The 21,318-nt window shown below is 55.1% G+C and overlaps 3 protein-coding genes and 3 non-coding genes across 24 annotated transcripts in view; 2 read left to right on the forward strand and 4 right to left on the reverse strand.

Annotated features, from left to right (window-relative positions):
* Window positions 1-1,916: 1,916 nt before the first annotated feature.
* LOC101749837 lies at window positions 1,917-5,201 on the reverse strand. Of its 16 annotated transcripts, none has more exons than XR_006939988.1 (5): window positions 4,843-4,930; window positions 4,453-4,526; window positions 4,040-4,115; window positions 3,488-3,615; window positions 1,917-3,390 (listed from the first exon to the last, which is right to left on the reverse strand). XR_006939988.1 is itself a non-coding variant. In XM_046944728.1 (4 exons), exons 1-3 carry the CDS (start codon window positions 5,184-5,186, stop codon window positions 4,042-4,044), a joined length of 492 nt encoding a protein of 163 aa, XP_046800684.1. In that variant the 5' UTR covers window positions 5,187-5,201; the 3' UTR covers window positions 3,444-3,615; window positions 4,040-4,041. The 16 variants fall into 16 exon arrangements, 5 of the variants coding, with proteins under 5 accessions (XP_046800684.1, XP_046800683.1, XP_046800682.1 ...); XR_006939984.1 differs by having other exon boundaries at window positions 1,917-3,324; window positions 3,585-3,686; window positions 3,817-4,115; XR_006939987.1 differs by having other exon boundaries at window positions 1,917-3,324; window positions 3,585-3,686; window positions 3,802-4,115.
* Window positions 2,069-2,144, reverse strand: MIR101-2 (microRNA 101-2). Its single transcript, NR_035315.1, has one exon. It is a non-coding gene; the product is annotated as a microRNA 101-2 (primary transcript).
* Window positions 2,819-2,891, reverse strand: MIR12281 (microRNA mir-12281). The gene has a single exon (NR_162053.1). It is a non-coding gene; the product is annotated as a microRNA mir-12281 (primary transcript).
* MIR12282 (microRNA mir-12282) lies at window positions 3,905-3,970 on the reverse strand. Its single transcript, NR_162054.1, has one exon. It is a non-coding gene; the product is annotated as a microRNA mir-12282 (primary transcript).
* Window positions 5,038-16,023, forward strand: AK4 (adenylate kinase 4). Of its 3 annotated transcripts, none has more exons than XM_040705183.2 (6): window positions 5,038-5,245; window positions 5,507-5,681; window positions 10,553-10,672; window positions 12,214-12,386; window positions 13,190-13,308; window positions 13,922-16,023. In XM_040705183.2, the coding sequence occupies exons 2-6, from the start codon at window positions 5,537-5,539 to the stop codon at window positions 14,034-14,036; spliced, it is 672 nt and encodes a 223-aa protein (XP_040561117.1). In that variant the 5' UTR covers window positions 5,038-5,245; window positions 5,507-5,536; the 3' UTR covers window positions 14,037-16,023. The 3 variants fall into 3 exon arrangements, with proteins under 3 accessions (XP_040561117.1, XP_040561118.1, XP_422526.5); XM_040705184.2 differs by having other exon boundaries at window positions 5,038-5,092; XM_422526.8 differs by lacking the exon at window positions 5,038-5,245 and having other exon boundaries at window positions 5,308-5,681.
* Window positions 16,024-17,366: 1,343 nt separating this feature from the next.
* The window catches only part of DNAJC6 (DnaJ heat shock protein family (Hsp40) member C6), a 40,004-nt gene continuing 36,052 nt past the window's right edge, over window positions 17,367-21,318 (forward strand). For both annotated transcript variants that reach the window (XM_046944520.1, XM_015291027.4), the window contains exon 1: window positions 17,367-17,476. Coding sequence is in view for 1 of the 2 variants with exons in the window: in XM_015291027.4 (XP_015146513.2) it covers window positions 17,455-17,476 (22 nt within the window). In the remaining variant the exon portion in view is untranslated. The remainder of the gene's footprint in view (window positions 17,477-21,318) is intronic.

Raw genomic sequence — 21,318 nt, forward strand, 5'->3', positions numbered from 1 at the left:
AGATGGGAAAAGGGACTTTCCTGCTGAAAAAGCCTGAGAACCACTGGGGTGGAACAAATCCATCCAGAGTGACAGCTGAGACACGGCACAAGAAAACGGGCTTTCCTTGGGATCAAAACCATACATCACAACGCCTTTTATCAGAAAATGGACTGTCACCAGAGGGCTCATTTTTGAGCAGAAAGTGATGCCATACGTCACCATATGCACGTTGTTTACATCTTGCTTTAACACAGTTAGTGGGAGGAAGTGTTTCACTGCCAAAAAGGACTCGAGAGCTGCATTGCTCGCATGTGGCAATATTTAGACATGGCAAACCCACGGGTATTTATGTCTGTCCGATTATGATATCAGTAGGAAGCTACAGGAAAGACGGACTCCGTGTCCGCTAAGCTAGAGAGAGATAAAGGCTCCCATTAAATCTGATCACAGAGGTGTTGTTTTGAGGCACAGACAGCATTTTCGGTTCCTGTCCCATGCCAGAACTCAAAGCTGCACTTATTTGAACAGGAAATGAGAATCACAATCTGAAGCCCAGAGGCATGTCATTTCAACCGGCAGTTTTGCTTTCACCAACACTCGGTGCATGCTGCAGTTATGATGCCTCACTAAATGGCCCAGGTAGCTTATCACCCCAGAATCCTATCCCAAGCTAGGCAGGTAGGGAACCTTATTCCTCAGACCAGGTAGGCAGCAAAACTCGTGTCTGCCTAAGGAGCTATCTTGCTTCTCACGGAAAAGAGAACCAGCCCCAGCCAGCTGCTCCATGCTGCAATGAGCACAGCATGACACCCGAAGGGCAGCAAGGGTGTCGTGCTGCTGGGGAGGTGACCAGCTCTGCATTTTGGGGCCGGGGGTTCCTCCTCTCAGGCTCTGGGAGGAGGCAGAAAGGAAGTCGAGGGTTGGCTCTGCTTAGATGTTAATCTATCTAGAACTTTTAACTCTTGGTAGCAGGATGTCTTCTTATCATTTGCACAGCATCTGGTACAACACAGCCCTCTTCCACAGAGTCCAGCAGCTATCAGCACCAATGATTTTCCCTGCTCAGATGATGCAGGCTGGCACGATGCTCTATGGCAGCGGCACAGCACCGACTCTGCTGGCTCACAGACAGCCAGCAGCATGGCCTGGCAGAGCTGCCTTCCAGTAAAGATCAGAGAAAACATGAACTACATAACTGCTCCTTGAGAGTGGCCGTGGGCTGAGGCAATCCTCATCCTCCCTGGCAGGGAAGCAAAGGGCAAGGCCGGGGCAGTTATGAATCACCCAGCCCTGAAGGAAGAGCTCTCTACATGCTGAGGGGTTAAGGAACCGAGTTCTAACTCCAGCTCAAAACTAAACAGCAAGTTCTGCAGAGCGCTGCAGCTCCTCCAGGCCTGCTGCTGCCCCATGGGTGAGGAAGGAGGGCTGCAGCGCTGCCAAGGACCCCAGAGCCTTTCCCAGAGGTTTGGGTGGAGCTGTGACAGAAGTTACCTGAGGGATTTGTAGTCCCAGTCACCGAGGCAGGGAAATGCCAGCCTGTAACAACCCAACTGCCAGCTGCTTGCAGCCGTGTGGTCCTGGACTGACGAGAGGCTGATGTGAGCCCCATCCCAGAGTCTACATCCACATAACAGAGGGTACAGACAGCAAGTTAGGACACTGGTCAGCCAAAACCATGCTATCTGCAACAAGCAGCATTAAAACACATCTAAAAAGGAGTTTCTGTGTACCTACAGAGTAGTTTCCCTGTCCTCTGGTACCAAGCATACAACCCACACCTCCTCACCTCCTCACCTCCCCACTCCAGTGCTCCCCAGCCCGAACAGGACCCTTTCAGAATCATTTTTTATCTTTTCAGAACCATTTTTTAAGCTTCTCAAGAGCAGCATTTCTGGAAGATCTCACACAGCAGAACAGTTCATTAAGAAGCAAACTGTCAATAAAGTGTAATCTTTATTGAAGTAAACCTTTTCTTGACTTTTACATTAGGACTACGTTTAGAATGAGGACACCCACCTCAGCAGGATGCTGTGCTGAACGCCCATCCATCAGCTGCAGACCAAGGGCCTCTGAAGCTCAGATGGCTGCCATCCTTCAGTTATCACAGTACTGTACCTTTACAAGAGACAGCATCAGCACTGTGATAACTGAGCCAGGGCAGCCTGTCAGTCATCGTGGCCCCTCCGCAATGCTGCCAGGCCCAGCAGGTGCTTTCCATTCCCCATCCCTTGCATGTCTCAGAACCTCGGATCACCCCGATGGGTTCCCTGGCTGCCAGGCGAGAGGCTCAGGAACATCTCACAGAAGTGCTTTGCATGTGGGGCTTCAGTGCAGGAAATCATGGTGATCACAGTGCTAACACAACAGCCCTGGTAACTTCTGGCTGAATCACCCTTAAAAATCCAACTCACCAGTGCTACACTAAAGGGAGAAATGTTAACGTATCCCTCTACAAATAACGCCGGAGAGAATGAAGGCATCCCCCTCTTCTCCTTAAATTCATCAGAGCTCGAAGGCAGCATTTGTTTTCTGTTACTCAAGTGCTGAATGCCATGAACCAGACAGCATGTACACCTGGCCGAGGGCCAGGTGAGTTCACGGTGCCACACTGCGTACAACAGCTAAGGGCTGGGACTGCTCACAGCACGAGTACGAGGGCAGCACCACACCGCGCCCAGGCTGCACACTGCACCGAGCAGGCCAGGCTCTCACCCAGGCAGCAGAGCAGGCTGGCGGGAGGTGGAATTTTACAGCGCCGCAAACACATTCAGCTGGGCTTAATCAGAGCTGGTCACATGTGCTCAGAGAGCTGGGATGGCAGATATCCACTCCTATGCCTGCTGATGGGTCTGACGGAGCAGCACCGAACGGCGAGCAGCCAGCTGTGCTGAGAGACCCCAGCTGGAATAGGCAGGAGAGGTGCCTCCAGTCTCTAGATGCTTCCCTATGCAGCCGGTGCTTTTAGGTGGTAAGATCCAAACATAACATTGTGAGATAAACAAGTGTACTGCGAGCAAGTTTAACTTGTGTCTACCTGTATCCCCTCCCCCCCATTTTTTTTTGTTGTTTTAAATGGGGATTGCTGAAAAGATCGTGGGACACCTCTGCCTGAGGGAAACATACGCTGAGCTCTGAAATAAGCAAATCGAAAAAGAAACGTGGAAAAATCCATTTGCTTCTGGTATATCACAAAAGCTTCGTTTATGATGCTGATGGACTTCATCGGTACAAGACATCCCTGTGCTTCATACAGGAGGAGCAGAAACTCCAGGTGTGGGTCGGGGCTGCGAGCAGCCCGCTTACCTGGAAAGGGCACATCCAGAGCTGCCATGGAGACCGCTCCTAAAAGAGGAAGATGTAGCACTCGGATGGACCCGGCTACCAAAATGGTGTCTTACAAGTTTCTAACTGAAGAGGGCAACGGAGAGACAAATATGAGAGAGCTGAGCAGAAGCACGCAGTGGAAAAAAATATTTGTACATTTTAAAACAAACTACAGACATACATTACATAAAAAGGGGACAGTCAACAGATTATGCAATGCTGATGTCAGATGATGACACAGATGACTTAAACATATAGTCTAAAACGTGCAGGTTTACCATCCTCTGTACGTCGTTACATCATCTGCTGCTGCAGGAACAACAAACACAACTCGGTTAAAAAGCCAACCTTAGGGAATCCTGTGCACACAGCCACGGCTTCTGGAAGGGAAGCAAGAAGAGACCCATCCGATCTCCCTCTGAAATGCTTTTATGTTACCGCTATCATCCCAGCAGTAAAACTCCACCGATTGTCAGCGGAATGGGATGGATGTACAAAGAGGAATCCTACATTTCAGAGGCCAAAGCGACTGGAGAACCACTGCTGTTCTGCAGCTCATCGGCTCCAGGATTTCACCCCGTGCTCCAGCAGCTGCTGTTGCGCCGTGCGAAGGGAGGAGAAGCAGGGCAGCAAAGGGGAGCTGCCCCTCCCCAGCGCCCCGGCACAGAGCCCGCTGCACTCTGATCGCACCAACGCTCGCGGCTGATGCCGTCTTCTCCGGAGAGGAGCTCACCTTCACTCCAACAGAAACGCGGCCCGCAGCGCACGCTGCTCTCCACGTCGCCTCGGTCGGGCTGCACGTACACAGGCTGGATGCAAACAGGTGTGCACAGACACACTGCTAAGCTCCTGTCATCATCCCAAGGGCCCTCCCTTCTTTCGAAACAGCAGCCTGCACGAGCCCAGAGCCCAGCACCCAGCGCCCAGCACCCAGCACACGCCTCCGTCCACGGATTTGGTTCAAGGGCTCTGTGTTTCCGTACGCTTTTAAAGGCGCCCATTCCCAGCCCCGTTTCACCCCTCCCTGCTGACAGCCCTGCAGGGCCCTCTCCCCGCTCGGGGGTCCTGCGGTACCCCGCCGAACTGCCTCCGGCCGCAGAGCCGCGCTCGGGGGCTCACAGCGCGCTCCCCAGACGCGGTCGGTACCTGAGGCCGCTGCGGAGCGCTGGGAGGGAACCGACGCGTCCTCCGCCCCGACTTCAGCCGAACCGCCAGGAAACCTGAGGGCACAAAACAGCCGTTAGAAGGCAGCGAGCAGACAGCCCCGATCCCGCGCGGAGCCCCCGGCGGCTCCTCACAACTTTCCCTCGAAGCCACCCTCCGCAGCGCGCACCCCGAGCCCCGGGCGGGCGGCGGGACGCACGGATCCCCTCGCCGGGCCGCACCCCGCGGCAGGCCCCGCCCGCGTAAACACCGCCGCTCGGAAAATAACAGTGCGCAACGCGGGAGCGCCGCGCCCGGCCCCGCCGCGCGGGCGTCCCCCCCTCCCCCGCGCTGTCCCCTCGGGGCCGGGCGGCGGGGCCGGGCCGGACCCACCTGCGGGCGCGCGGCGGGGCCGGGGGCGGCGTGACGCAGCACGGGCGGGCGGGCGGCGTGAGGGCCGCCATCTTGGCGTGTTGATGGCAGCGCCGCGCGGCCATGTGACGGCCGCTTCCGGAGCGGCGCGGGGGCGGGCGGCGGGGCGGGGCCGCGCACGGACACACACACACGCACACACACACGTACATAGACGTGCACACGCGTGGGTCCCCGTGCGCTGTGCGTGTCTCACGGAGCCTGCGCGGAGGTGCGGGGGCACTCCGGCCCGGGGCTCTCATCGGGCCGTACCACCGGCCGGGCCGCTCGTTCCGAGCCTCGTTCCGCCCCCCCGCGCCGCCCATCGGTGCGGGACCCGTCGGGCGGCGGGACTACAAATCCCAGCGTGCCGCGGCCCGAGGGGGTGGGTAGGCGGGCGGGCGGAGGGTCCCCCCCCGTTCCTCTCATCCCTCCCGCCCTCCCCCCGTGCTGATGTGTACCGTGTGCGGGGAGGGGGGAGCGGCACGGCGCGGCCGGCAGCCCCTCCGCGTCCCGCTCTGAGGGGGATGCGGGTGCCGTCGGGGCGCTGCCCCCCGTCGCGGCGGGTTCTCCTCCCACAGCTGCGGGCTCCCCCCGCCCCGGGGCTCCGCGCTGCCGCCGCGTAACGCGCCGTGCCGCCCCGCAGGGACCCCCCGGCCGGCTCCGGTAGGCGGCCATGGCCTCCAAAGTGCTGCGGGCGGTGGTGTTGGGCCCCCCCGGCTCGGGGAAGGGGACGGTGTGCGAGAGGATCGCCCGCAGCTTCGGGCTCCAGCACCTCTCCAGCGGCCAATTCCTGCGGGAGAGCCTCCGCGGCGGCGGCGGTGAGTGCCGGGGGTCGGTGCGCGCCGACGGGGCGGGAGGGGGCCGGGGGGACCTCCGGGTTTGGTCCGTCTCGCTGAGCTGCGGCGTCCCCGCAAAGTCGGGGCCGTCTCTGGATCGCGGGCGGTGGCATCGCCGGGTTTCGTTTGTCATCTCCCCTCCGCGTCTTGAGTTTATGGGGTGACTGACGCGATGGGGAGGGTTCTATCCCAGCCCTGGGCGCAGCTGGGGGGGCGCCGGTGCAAATAGAATCCTAATATATCCCGAGCTGGAAGGGACCCGTGAGGATCATCGAGTGCAACCCCTGGAATAAACCACGCGAAAGAATTGAGTTCGTTGGGTTTGGCGAGAGCAAAATTTGGGATTGGAACTGTGTGATCTTTAAGGTGCCTTCCAACCCAAGCCGTGGTATAGGAACATGGCAGCGTGACTGAGGGCAGATGCTTGAAGTTGTGCAAGGGATGCACGCGTTCGTGAGGATCCCGTTGGGAAGCGGGGTGCTGCAGCTGTGCCATCCGCTGCAGGAGGGCTGGGAGATGCTGCGGGGTCCCTGTGCGTGCCCCCCGCTCGTTAGGCTATCTCCACAATCGAGGAGTTTGGGGGGGGACAGCCTCAGCCCATCCTGCCTTTTGGAGAGCCGATAGCATTTGCTGTGCCCACGCTATCAGAGCCCACAAACTTCAGGGGCCAGCAGCCGGCGGGGTGGCTGTGGTTGGGCAATACCAACTTGCAGCAGCCCCTGTGCCCCGCTGCTGTGCAAGAGACCTGCCCAGGAGGAAGCTGACTCAGAAAAGCCGTGGAGTGGCATCCATGCAAAACAGGAGGGGGGGGGGAAATAGGCGCCCTTTCCCTTTTTAGAGGTGTGACAAGAAGGGAGGGGGAGGGAGGGTGAATGCTGGGAGCTGTGTGCGCCGCGGGGCGTTGCTCACCGCCCTGCCTCTGGTCACGCAGTTAAAAAGACCCAGATTTCCTTCTATAAATAAAAAGCACAACAATATTTCCTTTGGAAAGAGGCTGAAAACTCAGAAAGTCCGGCTGACTTTGGGCTGGGCTGCAAAACACCTGAGGGCAAACCAGGCAGATTTGCAAGGTGTGGAAGTATGGCCGTGGGTGGGAAATGCTCCTGTGGGCATCAGGTGTGCGGTGCTGAGCTGTGTGCACCCACAGGCTTCCCTGGGTTTTGTTTGCAGCTCTTTCTGTAGGAGAGCCCCGGGGATGCTGCAGGAGGAGGGAGCTGTGAGCTGAGTTAGCCAAAGTGCTCCAAAGTAAACTTGGGCTCCCAAAGGAGGCAACGCTGAGAAACGTGGATAAAACTGCTCAGACGTAAACCAGCCTCAGTTTGGCACAGCTGATTGTCCTTTCAGGTGCCACCTCTGACATAGCCTCTGGTCACAGCTCTCAGTGAGGTGCAGCTATTTGCTTTTTTTCCGCTGTTTGCTTTGGACAAGCTGTTACATGAGCATGCTGCCATGTGCCAGCTCCGGAGGAAGCTAAATGGAAATAAATTCCCTCCCTGGGTTTATCATCTGTGCCACTGACACTGCACTTCGGGGCAGAGGAGCCACATTACAGCACCTAAAGGACTGTTGGGGGGGGGGGGGGGGGGAGGGGGTGGCTAGAGCAAGGATCATAGGTGGTTTTTGTGCTTGCTGCTGCAGGACATGGTTCATAGGAAGCCAGTTAATCAGTGTCTTGCTTAGCGACTGTCCTGTTGTACAGAAGTGCTTTTTGTGGATCTTGGTGAAGAAATGGTGCTTTTGGTGCTAGGCAAGGCGTGACGGAGGATGGCGACTGTTTTATTCATCCGGTTCAAGCCTCAGTGCCCAGGGCTTTATTTCTGGTCTGTGCAGCATCCTGGGGTCACAGCGGGACCCAGTTAATTTGCAGTAAAACTGTGTGCTCCAGGCAGTGCCTGGGTCTGTCCCCTCGCCTGCTCACTGTGCTGCTTGGGATGCAGCAGTGGTTCCAGGGGCCATCTGCTTGTGGATGTCCCCAGATGTGTGGCTGTGCCAGGCTTCAGCTCCCCAAAGCCGGGTCCTGCCTGCAGGGATGGGGTGAGAGCTCTGGGCTGGGGAGAAGCCACGGGACTCTGAGAATTAGAGGAAATATCTGGCCTTGGCCAGCCAGGGTTGTTATAGCTTGGTGCACAGATAACTGCGGTCAGTGCTGCATTAACCACTTGGAGCTTCTCCTTCCGTTAACTCCAGATTGCTCTGCTGGAGCCTCTGTAAGAAATCATGCAAAAGGTGGCCCCAAGGGACCAAAAGTCCAAGGTTATTTTGTAGTGTCCTGCCAGGAGCTGCTGGCCAGCAAAGCTCTCGTGCTCCATGCCAAATTCCTGCACCTTGTGCTTGGGAACAGCCTCTCTTTGAGCCTCTACAGCTCTCCAACCCCCAGCTGGTGCCGCTGCCTTTGCAGGAGGTGTCACAAGGCTGGGACCTGCCATGTCCCTCTGATAAGAGTTGGGAGGCACAGATGAACTCGGGTTACAGCAGGGGCTGAAGTCCTGTGTTAAACCCGCGGTTATTAGCTTAACAGGATTAAGTGATAGCAATGTGGATTTTGGCCCTTGTTTGGGAGGGATGAACCCCAGATCATCACACAGCGGGATCGGGATCTGCAGGGATATCCATGTGTGGGCATGCCCAAACCATGCTGCCTCTTGGCTCAGGGCTGGGGCAGTTTCACCATAGAAACACATAGGATAGATTGAGAAAATTGGAGATAAAAGCAACCCTCCAGGGTCATGCTGCAAGGGTGATGTGATCCAGCACGTTCCAGGTGCTGGGGGCCAAAGACTGGGTAGCTCCATGCGTCCCTCTTAGGAACTACCTGCCCGTCCTACAGTATGAGTGATGCCTCGAGAGCCTGGGAGGAGGCTGAGCAGGGATGGAGAGGCTGAGGGGCTCCAGTAGCAGTCTGAAAGCATTGCCACCCTATGCTGGTGTGTTGCCCCCTGTGTCAGTGCATGCACTCCCATGGTGGTGCATTGCCCCCTTGCTGATGTATCCCCCCTGAATGCTGGAGCATTCCCTGCACCAGGAGCAGCAGAGAGCTGTCTGCTTGTATTGTAGTCACGGAAAAACTACAGCCCTCTGGTGCAGAGCTATGGCCTTGGGTGGACGTGTGAGATGGATTTCCAGACTTCCCAGCTGTGGGTTGGGGTGTCTGTCATGAGCAGCTGGTCCTGTGGGTCCTTGGGACAGGAGTGGGACCTGCAGCTACAGCCTGGGCTCTGCTCCCTCAACCAGCCACAACCCTGCAAGCCTTCTGGCAACGTGCAGGCCACATGAATACATATTAAAAAATGTAGGTGGATGCAATAATATTTATGCCCTAGCAGGTCTCTGTGCTGGTTGCATAAGACATAATGTATTCTTTTCATCCTCATGTGCATTCCCGAGCAGGAGGGTGACATATGGGCAGTGACAAAGAGCTTGTCATTGAACAAGGTATTTTCTGCAGCCCTGGGGATGCACTGAGGCTACGAGCTGCTCAGCAGCATTGGTTGCAGAACATTTGTGGAGTGGAGGGAGGGGACCACCGTGGTGCCCCTGCTGACTCATTCCTGCAGCCTGGTGACTCAGCGCTTTGTGGGCAGGTTGCCAGAAGGGCAGCCCCTGCATGCCCTGCTTCATCCACACGTGTTGTTTCGGGGAGGTTCCCTGCAGCCTCGCACACCTGGTGCTGTGCTGCACAGGCTGTTCCAGGCTCCGTCCTCTAGGTGAGATGGGCTCTCTCTGGGAGCTGTGAATCTTGCATCAAACCCTTCTACATGCTGGAAATTCAGCCTGTGCTCTGATGCAGGTGCCTGACCAGCTTCTACATCTTGCTGCAGTCTGGCAAACCAGAGCCTGGAGAGTCCCTTCTCCTTCAGCCAGCTTGCATCTTTAGGCTGCTTCGTTCCAAAAGCCACCAGTGAGGGGTATTGAGACTGTATGTTGTCAGGCTCAGACAGAAGGGGGTGGCGGGTCCCTCCTGGAGGGGGAGATCAGCTAAGGACAGTCCCACTGATGGAAGGATTCTGGGAGGTAACTTTGTCCTGCTGCACCTCCCTTGGTGCCCAGCCACCCGTGCAAAGTCTCAAAGCCTTTGGTACTTCAGAGAGAAGACTCATGTTCTGGGAGGGCTAAAAGGTACTGTCCAAGTATAAAACTTGCAAAAAGGGGCTGCAGAACCCATTTTGGTGACAAATGCTGTTAGGTGCTCTGGGAGGGGGATACACTCAGGTTTTCTTAACTGAATGTATCCTGAGTTGAGGCTCAGAAGTCTTAAAAGCCTGTGGATGGAAAGCCATGTTCTCCTTTCAGCAGCAATAACAGATGCTCAGAGGCGTGGGTTTTCAGACGAGCTTTCTGACGGTGCCTATTTACTGTTGCATTTTCCATGTGACATTGGGAATGTGCCTCCCTTCAGATGGTTTATAAAAGATGGTGCAGTGTCTCACGATGTACATGGAAGCAGGAGGAGGCAAACTTGGTTTGTCTCAGTCAGGTTACAAGCATTACCCAAAAGCATCATTTGTCCCCATGACTTCATGGGAAGCTCCTCTGAGGCACAGTAACTGCAGCTGTAACACTGGGCACGTAGCAAGGTACGTTATTACATGCAATGTGCAGAGCAGGAGGTGAGCCTGGCTGGTGAGCAGAGCTGCAGCCATGCAGTGCCTTGGTGACATCCGATGCAGGTAACCCTGCTCATGTTACCCCTCACCATGCACTGCCCAGCTCCAAAGGAGCTCCGTGTTCCCCGATGCGCTGCCAAAAGGGTGAGCGATCTCTGAGGGCAAGCAGACTTTGAGGGGGAGCGATATTGTTTCGTGCAGAAATGCCATGCAGTTTTAATTTCTTTTTTTTCTTTTTAACTTGAACAGAAGTTGGCGTCTTGGCAAAGCAGTACCTCGAGAGGGGCCTTCTGGTGCCCGACCACGTCATCACACGTGTGATGATGACGGAGCTGGAGAAGCGGCGGGCGGAGCATTGGCTGCTTGACGGTGAGTGCATCTGTGTGGGCAAAACCCAGCCACCTTTAAAGCATCGCTTTGCTCCTGATGGGTTTGAGAAGACCAAAGGTGCCTCTCCCGGTGCTGCTGGCAGTAGATGGCAGGGCAGGTGGCAGCTAACTGCTTGCAGCAGTGCTCTCAGGGATAGTATGAGGTACGCTTATTTTTTTGTAGTAAATCAAGAGCTTGAGGAGGGAATCCATCAGTTTGAAGGTGCAGAGCTAAAAATAAGAAAAAGTCCTTCCTGTGTGTGGGTGCTGTCAGGTGGGGTCAATGGTCCTCGCTCGTTCTGGCAGCAGAGCAAGGAGAGAAATTGTTTTGTAGCTGTTGCTTCCCTGAGCCCTAAGCAGCAGCATGTGTACATGCAGTTGAGCTCATCGTGTGCATAGGGAAGGGAAAGGAGAGAGGTGTTTCATAAAGCAGCCCCTGGGGCCAATGTGCAGAGCAGGGCTGGCCAAGAAAAACTTCTTCCCAGCTCCATCTGCATCTGAACGAGCTGTGATCCCAAGCCATACATCCACCTGGGGTAGAGAAATGCTCCAAGCAAAGCATGTGGAAGGTGAGCAGCAGGCAGCACTGAGAAGAGCGGGGGGGCTGAGGAGGGGAAGGGATGGTGGGACTCGGTGGGGTGCAGCTATCCGGGTTCTTGGGCAGAGGCAGGCGTGGCATGGGGAGGAGCAGCCAATCTGGTGAAGCACTTTCAGAAAGCTTGCTACTAATACTCTCCTTTCCTTACTTTGAAGTGTTCCTCTGGTTGTTTTCTAGTTAGTAAGTTGCAAAATGAGGAAAGTGGGCGGGCAAAACACCCCAAACTCAATCTCCACTGTAACATTTCATTACTCTTATAGTAGCACTACTCAGTTCACTGGGAACACGGCGATGGGCAGCTATTACAGCCAGCAGGGCTGTACAAACAAGTATTTTGCATTACAACTCTACTGTTTCTGCATTCACAAGCGCTTGCATCCCAGTGTTCACTCAGACCAGGTTTGCCTCCAGGGTGAAGCATGGCCATGGGTGGTAGGCATGGATATGGGGAGCCTCCTGCTTTGCACAGTGTCCTCTGACCAGGAGCATGCTTATTTTAAGCAGTCCATTCAGTAACACAAAGAACAGCCCAACTTGACTTGGTAAAGCAGATCATGTGTATTCTTTCTCATGCTGACTAATTCATTAGCTCTGATGACGTCCTGGCGAGCTCACAGCTAATATTTCTCAACTGGGGAAAGGCCTGGGATGTTTCCCGGCTCTCTGCAGGTGTTTGCTGAGCTTAGTGGTGGCCTGGAGAGGTGAGGAAAGTCCTCATGCTGGGCACTGCTTCCCAGGAGAACATGAGCCTGCAGAGATCTGTGTGTTGTATTTTGGGAGCTGGTGCTGGAGGAGCTATTTTCTGCAGCAGCCATCTGGTGGATGGCTCTTTCGCACCATGTGCTCTGCAGCGAGGAGCTGTGCTATCTTTGCAGCACCTTTGCAGTAAGCAGCCGTGTGCCTTTCTTCCAATCACCCTGCTGTGCTGTGGTGGATGCCTGCAGGTTTCCCACGGACGCTGGGGCAAGCTGAGGCACTGGACAGGATCTGTGAGCTGGACCTGGTGATCAGCCTGCACATCCCCTTTGAGACGCTGAAGGACCGCCTGAGTGCCCGATGGATTCACCCTGCGAGCGGACGGGTCTACAACATGGAGTTCAACCCTCCTCATGTGCATGTAAGAGCTTGGAGCAGCCTTCTGCTGCATGAGTGGGCTGGCACAAGCTTCAAATACCACTGGGGAAAAATCCTATGTAGTACGACCACATCAAAAGCAGCATAGCCAGCAGATCAGGGTACCTGATTCTGCTTCTCTGTGCTGGTGAGACCTCACCTGAAGCACTGTGTCCAGATGTGAAGTCCTCAGTACAGACATTGACCTCTGGAATGCCTCCAGAGGAGGGCCACAAAAATGCTTCCAGGGATGGAACACCTTCCTATGAGGACAGGATGACAGCTGGGGCTGTGCAGCTGGAGAAGAGAAGGCTCTGGGGAGAGCTGAGAGCAGCCTTTCACTATCTAAACAAGGGATGTAAGAAGGAAAGGGACAGACTCTTAAGTGGGATCTGTGGTGATAGGACAAGGGAAAATGGTTTCATACTGAAGAGGGGAGATATAGATTGGATAGAAGGAAATAAGTTGTTGTTGTTGTTCTTTTGATGATAAGGGCAGTAGAGCACTGCCACAGGGTGCCCATAGAGGCAGTGGTGTCCCAGCCCTGCAGACACCCAAGGTCAGAGGACGGGGCTCTGAGCACCTGGTGGAGCTGTGGGTGTCCCTGTTCATTGCAGGGAGTGGGACCAGATGGCCTTCAAAGGTCTCTTCCAACTCAAACCATTCTATGATGCTATGAAGACCCAGGGATGTTGGGGGCACCAGATGGCTTTGGTCTTGAAAGCTGTCCTGCAGTGCCTTTTGGTAAATGAGGTTTGTGCTAAGTGCTCAATGAAAATACTCTTGACAGCATTTGCCTTTCTGCAGGGCATTGATGACGTGACGGGTGAGCCGCTGGTCCAGCGTGAGGATGATAAACCTGAAGCCGTCACTGCCCGGCTCAGAAAGTACAAAGATGCTGCAAAGCCAGTAATAGAGTTATACAAGTGAGTTCAACTGTGTGAGTAAAGCACACCCCTGCTGCATTCTGGGGGCAGATTGCTGCGCAGTACACCCAGGGCCATGGAGGTGGTGCCCTGCAAAGGGCGGTTCACTTCACTCACCAAACCAGTAGCAGCTTTCTGCGCTGCTTCCAGTAGCATCAATGAATGGGTTTATTAAATAATCCCCTGTGCTGTGTGGGTGTGGAGTGGTATGTTTGCAAAAAAACAGTCTGAGGCTCCTGGGCTTGGCTTTTAAATGAAGTACTGGGCAATTGGCAACAGGGTGGAGGAAGCGAAGGGTGGTAGAGAGCACATAGATCAGGAGTGTATACACCTGAGGGAAGATGAGAGGCATCCTCCAGCCCCCTGCACGCAGACACATGGAGAAAAAGCTATGTTGTAAGCATCTCAGCAGCTGCATGCCTCTAAAGCTCAGAGCTGTTGCCACTTTGAGCTGTGCATTGCTGCACTGATGCCCCAGGGCTGGCTGGGGTGGGTGTGCTGTGAGCAGATGATCACACTTGAGGATCTGACCCTGCAGTCCACACTGTTAGTTTTGGAGCTGAGAAATGTCTTGCCCTTACCCCCTTGGCACTAACTGCTTGACTCTCTTCAGGAGCAGGGGTATCCTGCACTCATTTTCGGGGACAGAGACCAACAAGATCTGGCCGTACGTGTACGCTCTGCTGTCCAACAAGATCCCACCCCTGCGCTCAGAAGAGGAGCACTAAGCAGCTTGGGCCAGGGACCAGGAGTTGATGTGATAACTGCTTGGTTTCTCTGCACGGCGCTGGAGCTGTGCTCAAATTAGGCAATCATGCAGTACCACCCCCAGGTGTGCTGAATAACAGCTGTGGAAACACTGTTATAACCAGTATCCAGGTGAAAAGATCTACGCTTATAAGGTCAAGTCTGCTAGAATAAGTGTTATTTCTTCTGAGGCTAGAAAATATTCCTGCCTGTGATCCAACCACACAGATCAGTGATGCAAACCTAGGTCGTGATTCTTTCAGGTTTACACAACTTGCCGTGTTCTCCCTGCCACCCCTGTATGAAACACCAGCCTCCAAGCCTACAATGTGCCATTCCATTGCCCTACAGTACTGTTTACCACAGGTCTCTCTGTTGTTGTCTTTTTTAAAAAAAATTATTTTCTATTAAATTTATTTCTTAGAGAAATGAAGCTCTAAAGTGCAAGACTTCAGCCCGGCGGGAACTGCTGAGGAACACAGAAAACATTCACCCTGAGCTCAGAAATGTAAAGATCTCATTTCCAGAAACAGTAGGCATAGACGAGGGAAGGAAAACACAGGAGGTAGAACGCATACTTGTGCTTTTCCCATAAGGAGAGATGAAGAAAACAGTAGAAAAAGCTGCTACACGTTTTACTCGTCATGAACTGGTGTGATGTGGAGCAGGAAGGCGAGCAGGCCCTGGTTTGTGCTTACCTTGGCCGTAGCTTTCCATGCCGTGAGGTACAGTCCTGTTTCAATAGCTTCTCCCAAAGATTTTCATGTGTTTTGGTGAGAAACAGAGTCATTCCTCGTTCTCTGCTGCCTTTGTCCCAGCGGAAAGGGGCTGTCCCCAGGATGTGCCTCCTGCGGGGGGTTCACCTGCAGCGGCTGTGGGCTCTGGCAGTACTGTCCTGCTGTCTGTCCCTGGTGTCTGTGAGGGCTGCCAAAGTGACCGCACCCCTTTCAGCAGCGTTGTGTGTGAGCGTGCATCTGTCTGAAACACCATTAGCATGCTCCTGCTGCCCAGCAATTGGTTTGCAAACAAGGTAAGGGCCGTGCTGGTGCTGTTCCCTCCCCTGCATGCAGGAGCTCTGGGCACAGCTGCTGGCTCTATGGGGACGCTCCCCTGGTCTCCTCCAGTTGCCTTATTTTATAGAGTCTATATTTAAGAAAAAAAAAGAAAGCAAGGTGTGTATTTTTTAAAGTTATTAAAAAAAAAAAAAAAAGCTGAATTTTAGCATCTGCTTTGGAGAACGCTTTGCTGAGCTGCTTGCTGCAGTCTGCCACACCATGGGCAGGATGCAGGGAAGCTGTCACTGTCACCTCCACCCGTGCAATCAATTAGAGCAGCCTGGGCAAGTTCCTGTTGCTGCAATGTCACTGTGTTATTGCTTGGAGAGCAGCTCCGCAGCAGGGTAGGGCGGACCAACTTCTTAGGGAAATATTTTTTTAGGATTTTTTTCTTTCTTTTGCCCTGGGAGCACTTCTCTGAGCCACCTCTGCTTCAGTGCCACCAGCAGCTCTGCTGGTCGCTGGCTCAGTCGGGCACAGCTTTGCCCTCGCTTTCTCCTGATAACACAGCCAGAGTCCATCACGATCCCCTGCAGCAGCACCTCTGGCATGTGAGCACTTGTTTCAGAGGCTCTGAGCTCTCCCATAGATGCAGAACCCCGCGGCCACGCATCCCTCCAAGCCCTTGGGACAGGTTTTTCTATAAGAGTTGTACTGTGCACTTTGGCAGACCAAACCCGGAGTGTCCCACCGGGCAGTGCAGCACTCGCTCTCCCCCGCCGCGCTCTCCTCTGCCCCTGTGCTGTGAATCTCGCGCTTCCCGCAGCCTCAGCCGCACTGTAGGGACCAAAGGGCTGCGGGTGCCCACATCCCAGTATGTGACACTGAGTTTTGCTCCTGGAGTCTCCTCCCGGGGAATCTCCCTTGCTGTGCTGCCGCTTGGAAGATGTAAATAAATTTTTTCTCCTGCTTATCCCTAGCTTGGTGGTGTCTGTTTGTGAGTTTTGCCCCATGGCCACCCATGAGCCTTCCCCCGTACCGAGGCAGTAATGGGTCCTGTTTGACCCAGGGTTTGTCCGTGGGAGGCTGGCACCGGTGGGCACAAGGGGGATGAGAGGGAAGGAGAGGATCTACAGTACCCACACTCAAACTGGAGGAAATCTCCCCCATATGCCTTTTGGTTTGAACATGATGCTGTTTGTTTGAGTCCTGTCTTGCAGCCAGTTCCTTTCATAGAACCATTCAGGCTGGAAAAAACCTCTATGCTCCCTCAGCCCACCCCCACTGCCCACATCCCTCAGTGCCACATCCCCGCAGCTCTGAACACCCCCAGGGACAGTGACCCCCCACCCCTGGGCAGCTGTGCAGTGCTGAGTGCTCTTTGGAAAGGAGATATCCAATCCATATTAGGAGATACCCCTAATATCCAATCTTCATTTGATAGAATCTGAAATTAACAGAGCTAACCCAGGCAGCTCTGAGATGCTGTGGCCGAAGCCACAGCCTGCAAACCTCTCCTGCCCTTATTGTGCATGGAGCAGTTCTGGTTTTCCTGTTCAACGTCCCCCAGCAGAAGCAAGGCAGAGCATGAGGCACTGCAACACACACAGCTCGCTCCGGTGCCCCCGGTAATCCGTCACGTGGGTTTGGGCAGAGGGAATTAAAAGCTGGAGGTGCCCCCGCTCATTGCTGCAGATCTGAGCCTTGGCTCCTTTTAATTACCAACCAGCAGCTCTGGGGGCTCAGTCTGCCCTGGACTCCAGGGTCCGATAGGTGACACTGTCCCATAAAGTGGTGCCACCCCATAATGTGACACTGCCCCATAATTTATCACTCTGTTTTCTCAACCGTGGGTCCATGAAGGGGAAAGCAGCCCGGGCATCCCCGTAGATCTGCAAGCAGAGCTGCTAGGTGTTTCTTTGAGCCTCAGAACACTAAAATCATTACAATTCCAACCTTTCTGTACATCGGCGTGTGTTGGCAGCCCAGGCTGGGGGCAGCCAGCAGCCGTGTGTGCGGCATCACCCGCTGCCCACCTCCCAGGCGGCCCCAAACCCCGCGCACTGCTCCTACAGCCTCACTGGGATCGCACCGGTGACCGACGCAGCCGCTCCGCAGGGTTTGTTTTGGCGTGAGGCTCTGCGCTGAGCCAGGAACATAACAAAATCAGGGGGAAAAAAGCAGCCAAAAACACATTAAAAAAAAAAAAAAAAAAAGGAAAAGGAAAACGCACGAAGTTCCCGTTCGCTCCCGCCCGCCGCTGACTCCGGATCCCGCTCCGTGCCGCATTTTGGGAGCCGTGTTCCGCCCGCCCGCACCCTCTGCCTGCACCCTCCCAGATCGCTGCCGCCGCCCCGTCTGTCCGTCCGTCCGTCCGTGCGGGGCCCCACCAGGCGGGGGGAGGATGGAGCCGGCCGGGGGCCCAGGTGAGCAGAGCGTGGGGGGCGGGGGCGGCGCCGGGGGGGTCTGCGGGAATCCCCCCCACCCGGAGCGGGGCTGCGCGGGGCTCGGGGCTGTGCGGAGCCGCGGGGTCGGCAGCATCCCTCATCCCGCATCCCGCGTGGGCATCTCCCGGGCACTCCGATCCCAGCTCGGCGCTGCGGGAGCCGTCGGCGCGCGGTGCCGTCCCCCCAAGGGAGCGGGAACGATTTTTAGGGTTACAGACCAGAACTGGAGCCTAGCTGGGAGCGCGGCTCCGCTGCCCGTTCCCCGCAGCGGGGTGCGCGGGGGTGCGCGGGGCTCGGCCCCGCCGCCGGGCTGACCTTCAGCACCTTCCCCTTAGCAAAGCCCGGGGAGAAAATAAAAGGGTGATTTGCATAGGGTTCCACTTGCTTCAGCGCTCCGGGGGCAGGCAGCCCGCTGCGGGAGCAGAGCCCCGCTTTCCTGGTGCGCTGGTGGCTGGTATTTCGTTTGGGTATTGGTGAGGGGAGAGCAGCAGCAGCAGGAGGGGGAGGTGGAGGAGGAGGAGGGATGTTTTGGTCAGGTCTCCCGGCCTGCGAGCTCCAAGCTCCTATCAGCTCCTGCTCTCTGCTGAAGGCCTCCATCTTCTACCATCCCTTCCCCAGCAGATTCCTTAGTCATAGCCTTCCCAGAGCGAGAGCAAACCAACCGCTTATCCCTGAGCCCGGCGATCCCATGGCACAGGCGGCGCGGAGACAACCCGGCTGCTCTATATTTAGACAGCAGTGACACAGCTGACGGCCCCGGGAGCGCTGGCAGCCCATGGATGCAGCATTTCGGGGCATTACGCAGACCCACGCGTCCCCCTTGAAGCATTGCGTCGCTCTCAGCGCCAGCCCCGGCGTTTTCCTGCTGACCCCACTAATCTGCCCCGCTGGGCTTAACCTGAGGCCGTGCTGTGCCCGGAGCAGGGCACGCTGTGAGGTGGCCAGGGGGCTGGATTTGGGGCTGGGGGGGGATTTGCTGCAATCCGGCCCCGTGCGTGCCGCCCCGCGCAGCAGACTGGGAGCATAAAGCCCCGGGGCTGCGATCCCAGCTGGCACCGTGACGCTGCGGCTCCCGAACGCCGCAAATGGGATTATGGGCGCTTCCCAACGGCGGATGGAGCGGCCCTGGGGAGAGCTATAAATATCTCTTTGGATTTCTTATAATAAAATACGAACACCGATTTAGGAACCCTTATGGCAGTTCACCTTACGATGGTGGATGAAACCCTGTGTTGGCAATGTGCAGATTTTTGCCTAAATAAGTTCTTTTCAGGAAACTAAAATAGGAAAGACAGGAAGCAGTGCCCACTTGGGTCTGCATCCCAGCTGGGAAACTGATCCAGGGCAATAGGATGTGCTAACAGACCCGCAGAGGGGCGCGGGGAGGCAGGACCTGTGGTGGGGATGCGCGTCCCCTGCCCACCCCAGCAGCTTTGGGAGAAGCAGCCAGACGCTGTCAGCCCGCTCTCTTCCAGCAGGGCTCAAGCTTTTCATCTTAATCTCTATTTCTGCAGCGTTTTTATTTCCTGATGAAAGCAAAACCCGGCCTGAGCCATGGGGATGGGGGGGGGGGGGGGGGGGGGGGAGGGCAGATGCAGCAGCTCCCGCAGCACCGCTGTGTCTCTGAGGAGCAGTCTCATTTCCCACTTGGCGATGTCTTTTCCAACCTTAACGATTCTGTGCTTCTGTCAGTTTCTCCCCTTGATTTACCACTGGCCTTTTTCAAATGCAAACAGTTCCCTCCTGAACAGAAATGCAGAATGATGCCGTTGCAAGCCCTGGGTTTTGCACAGAGCAGGATTTTTCTAGGGCTGTTGGGCGTTGGGTGCAGTACCACTGCCATGGAGGTGTCAGTGTGTTTCCGAACTCATCCCTCTCCTTCACCTCAAGATCACACACAACACATTCTGCAGGCCTGCAGACAAGCTCCCAAAGCCCAGATTTTTGTGACATTGGGCTATTTGTAACATACGTGAGGATGGGAATAAGCAGTGAAAGGGGAGCAATGAATGGACAGCAGTTAGGCACCAAAATAGCCGATTTTTACCCAAATCTCCGCTTGACGCCTCCATGCAGACATTCCCTGAGTGCAGGATGAGTGGGCTGTGCACTGTATCAGGGTGGAGGGGCACAATACAAACCCCACAGAAGCAGTGATCCCTGCCGTGCACCATCACAGAGGGCAGAAGCGGACGGGAAGATAACGACAGTCCCATTGCAAAGCACTGGAAAACACAATAATGATAAGCTGCGTAGATAAAGGGGAGGAAGGCAGGGAGGGAACATGAAGGCTAATTTGTGTGTGCTGGATATAGCCCACGGCCAAGTGTCTCCTCCAAAGCACTGACCAGCAGGAGAATGCAAAAACCACAGGCTGCTGTCTTTCCATCTACTACATTTTTGAACCTCCTGGTGAGGTTCAGTTTTCCTTCATAACAACAATCCCAAGCTGTTCTTTTTCCTTCCTCCCTGTGCCCCAGTTGCTTTGGTTGGCCTTGCTCCCATGGAAGCTGCTCACTGGTGTTCTGGGGGCACACCCAGTGAGGCCGTCCATCCCAAACTCCCTGCATGCTCTTGGATGATAGCTATGATCAGAACTCATGTCTTTGTGTGAGCACTTCTATTACCATCAGCACTCAGGGCAACTGGTGTTTCCTCTCTAGGTGCTCCAGTAGGGACCACAAACACCTCTGAAATGAGCTTATTGCCATTGATTGACAAATGCTCTTGTATTCCATCCGGGATCTGAGCATTCTGGCCAGGCCTGGCTGCTGCAGGGGCTCACGGTACCCTTGGCTGTGGGAAAGCAAAGGTCCCAGTGATAAAGCCATGTCTAACACAAACAAGTCTAAGGCTTTCTCAGGGCCACGTGTGCTTTTCATCAGAGACAAACAAGGCAGTAATCACCAGGTCAGAGGTTCCAGAATAGCAGATGGGGCTCACAGAGGGTTGAATCCTCTCATGACCCTCTCTACCCAGCTCCCTAAAGATCCCAGTCCTGTGGCAAGGTACATTGCACAGCGGTGACCTATTGTGCTACTGAGCAGTCTGTATTTCTCCAGCACATCTAGGCATGGACAGGAGATGGAACCACATGTCTGTCCTTGACTCCAGTCCAATCGTTTCTTGTTTATCCTCAGCACAATCCTGACACTGCTCTGAAGTCCTCTTTCTGGCTCTGGAGCAAATGCCTGCACCCATTTTGCTATCACGTGCTTATTCCTGGAGCAGTGCAGGGGAAGCTGTGCTCCTGGCCAGCCCATGGCACTGCCCAAGAGATGAAGGAAGGTCGAGAGGTGAGGGCAAGTCCTTCTCCCTGCACCGGTCATTTATATCCTGATGTCATTTGGGCTGGAACCCAAAGACTGAGCCTGGTGCTGCAGACAAGGCACAGGGTTCACGGGAGGGCCCGGCTTCCCCATGCAGGTCAGCCCTGCTGGGGACAGGCTGCTTTCAGGGAAAATGGGTGTTTAGAAGAACTGTTGCTTCTGTTAGCCTCAGGGAAGATGAGCAGCAAGGTAAACCCTTCGGCTGTATGCAAGAACATTCACTTGCTGCCTCTTGCAGAGGTTAAAAATGATAATTGCCACATCGGTGGGGAGGTAGGATGAGGCATTGTGGTTCTTAGGCCAAGAAGCAACAAAGCCTCAATCATACAGCCTCGTAATGACCTACAGCTCTTCTCTGAGGTGTAATTATCTCTCCCAGTTCATCAGTGCTGCCTGCTGATGAGAAGGGAGGCAGAGCTAACCCAGACAGGGGCTTGCTGGCTTTAATCAGTTCAATCAGAAGTGCTTAACTAGAGTTAAACGAGATGCTCT

The sequence above is a fragment of the Gallus gallus genome, chromosome 8 (assembly GCF_016699485.2).
Source record: "Gallus gallus isolate bGalGal1 chromosome 8, bGalGal1.mat.broiler.GRCg7b, whole genome shotgun sequence".
In the NCBI taxonomy this organism is placed as follows: Eukaryota; Metazoa; Chordata; class Aves; order Galliformes; family Phasianidae; genus Gallus; species Gallus gallus.

Coding starts and splice junctions, on each gene's coding strand:
- LOC101749837 (XM_046944725.1), bottom strand. CDS start 5,186: ATGGGCGGCGCGGGGGGGCGGAACGAGGCTCGGAACGAGCGGCCCGGC. Junction 4,527..4,842: donor GCCCCGCCGCGCGCCCGCAG/GTGGGTCCGGCC, acceptor TTGTGCCCTCAG/GTTTCCTGGCGGTTCGGCTG.
- AK4 (XM_040705183.2), top strand. CDS start 5,537: ATGGCCTCCAAAGTGCTGCGGGCGGTGGTGTTGGGCCCCCCCGGCTCG. Junction 10,673..12,213: donor GGAGCATTGGCTGCTTGACG/GTGAGTGCATCT, acceptor GGATGCCTGCAG/GTTTCCCACGGACGCTGGGG. Junction 12,387..13,189: donor TCAACCCTCCTCATGTGCAT/GTAAGAGCTTGG, acceptor GCCTTTCTGCAG/GGCATTGATGACGTGACGGG.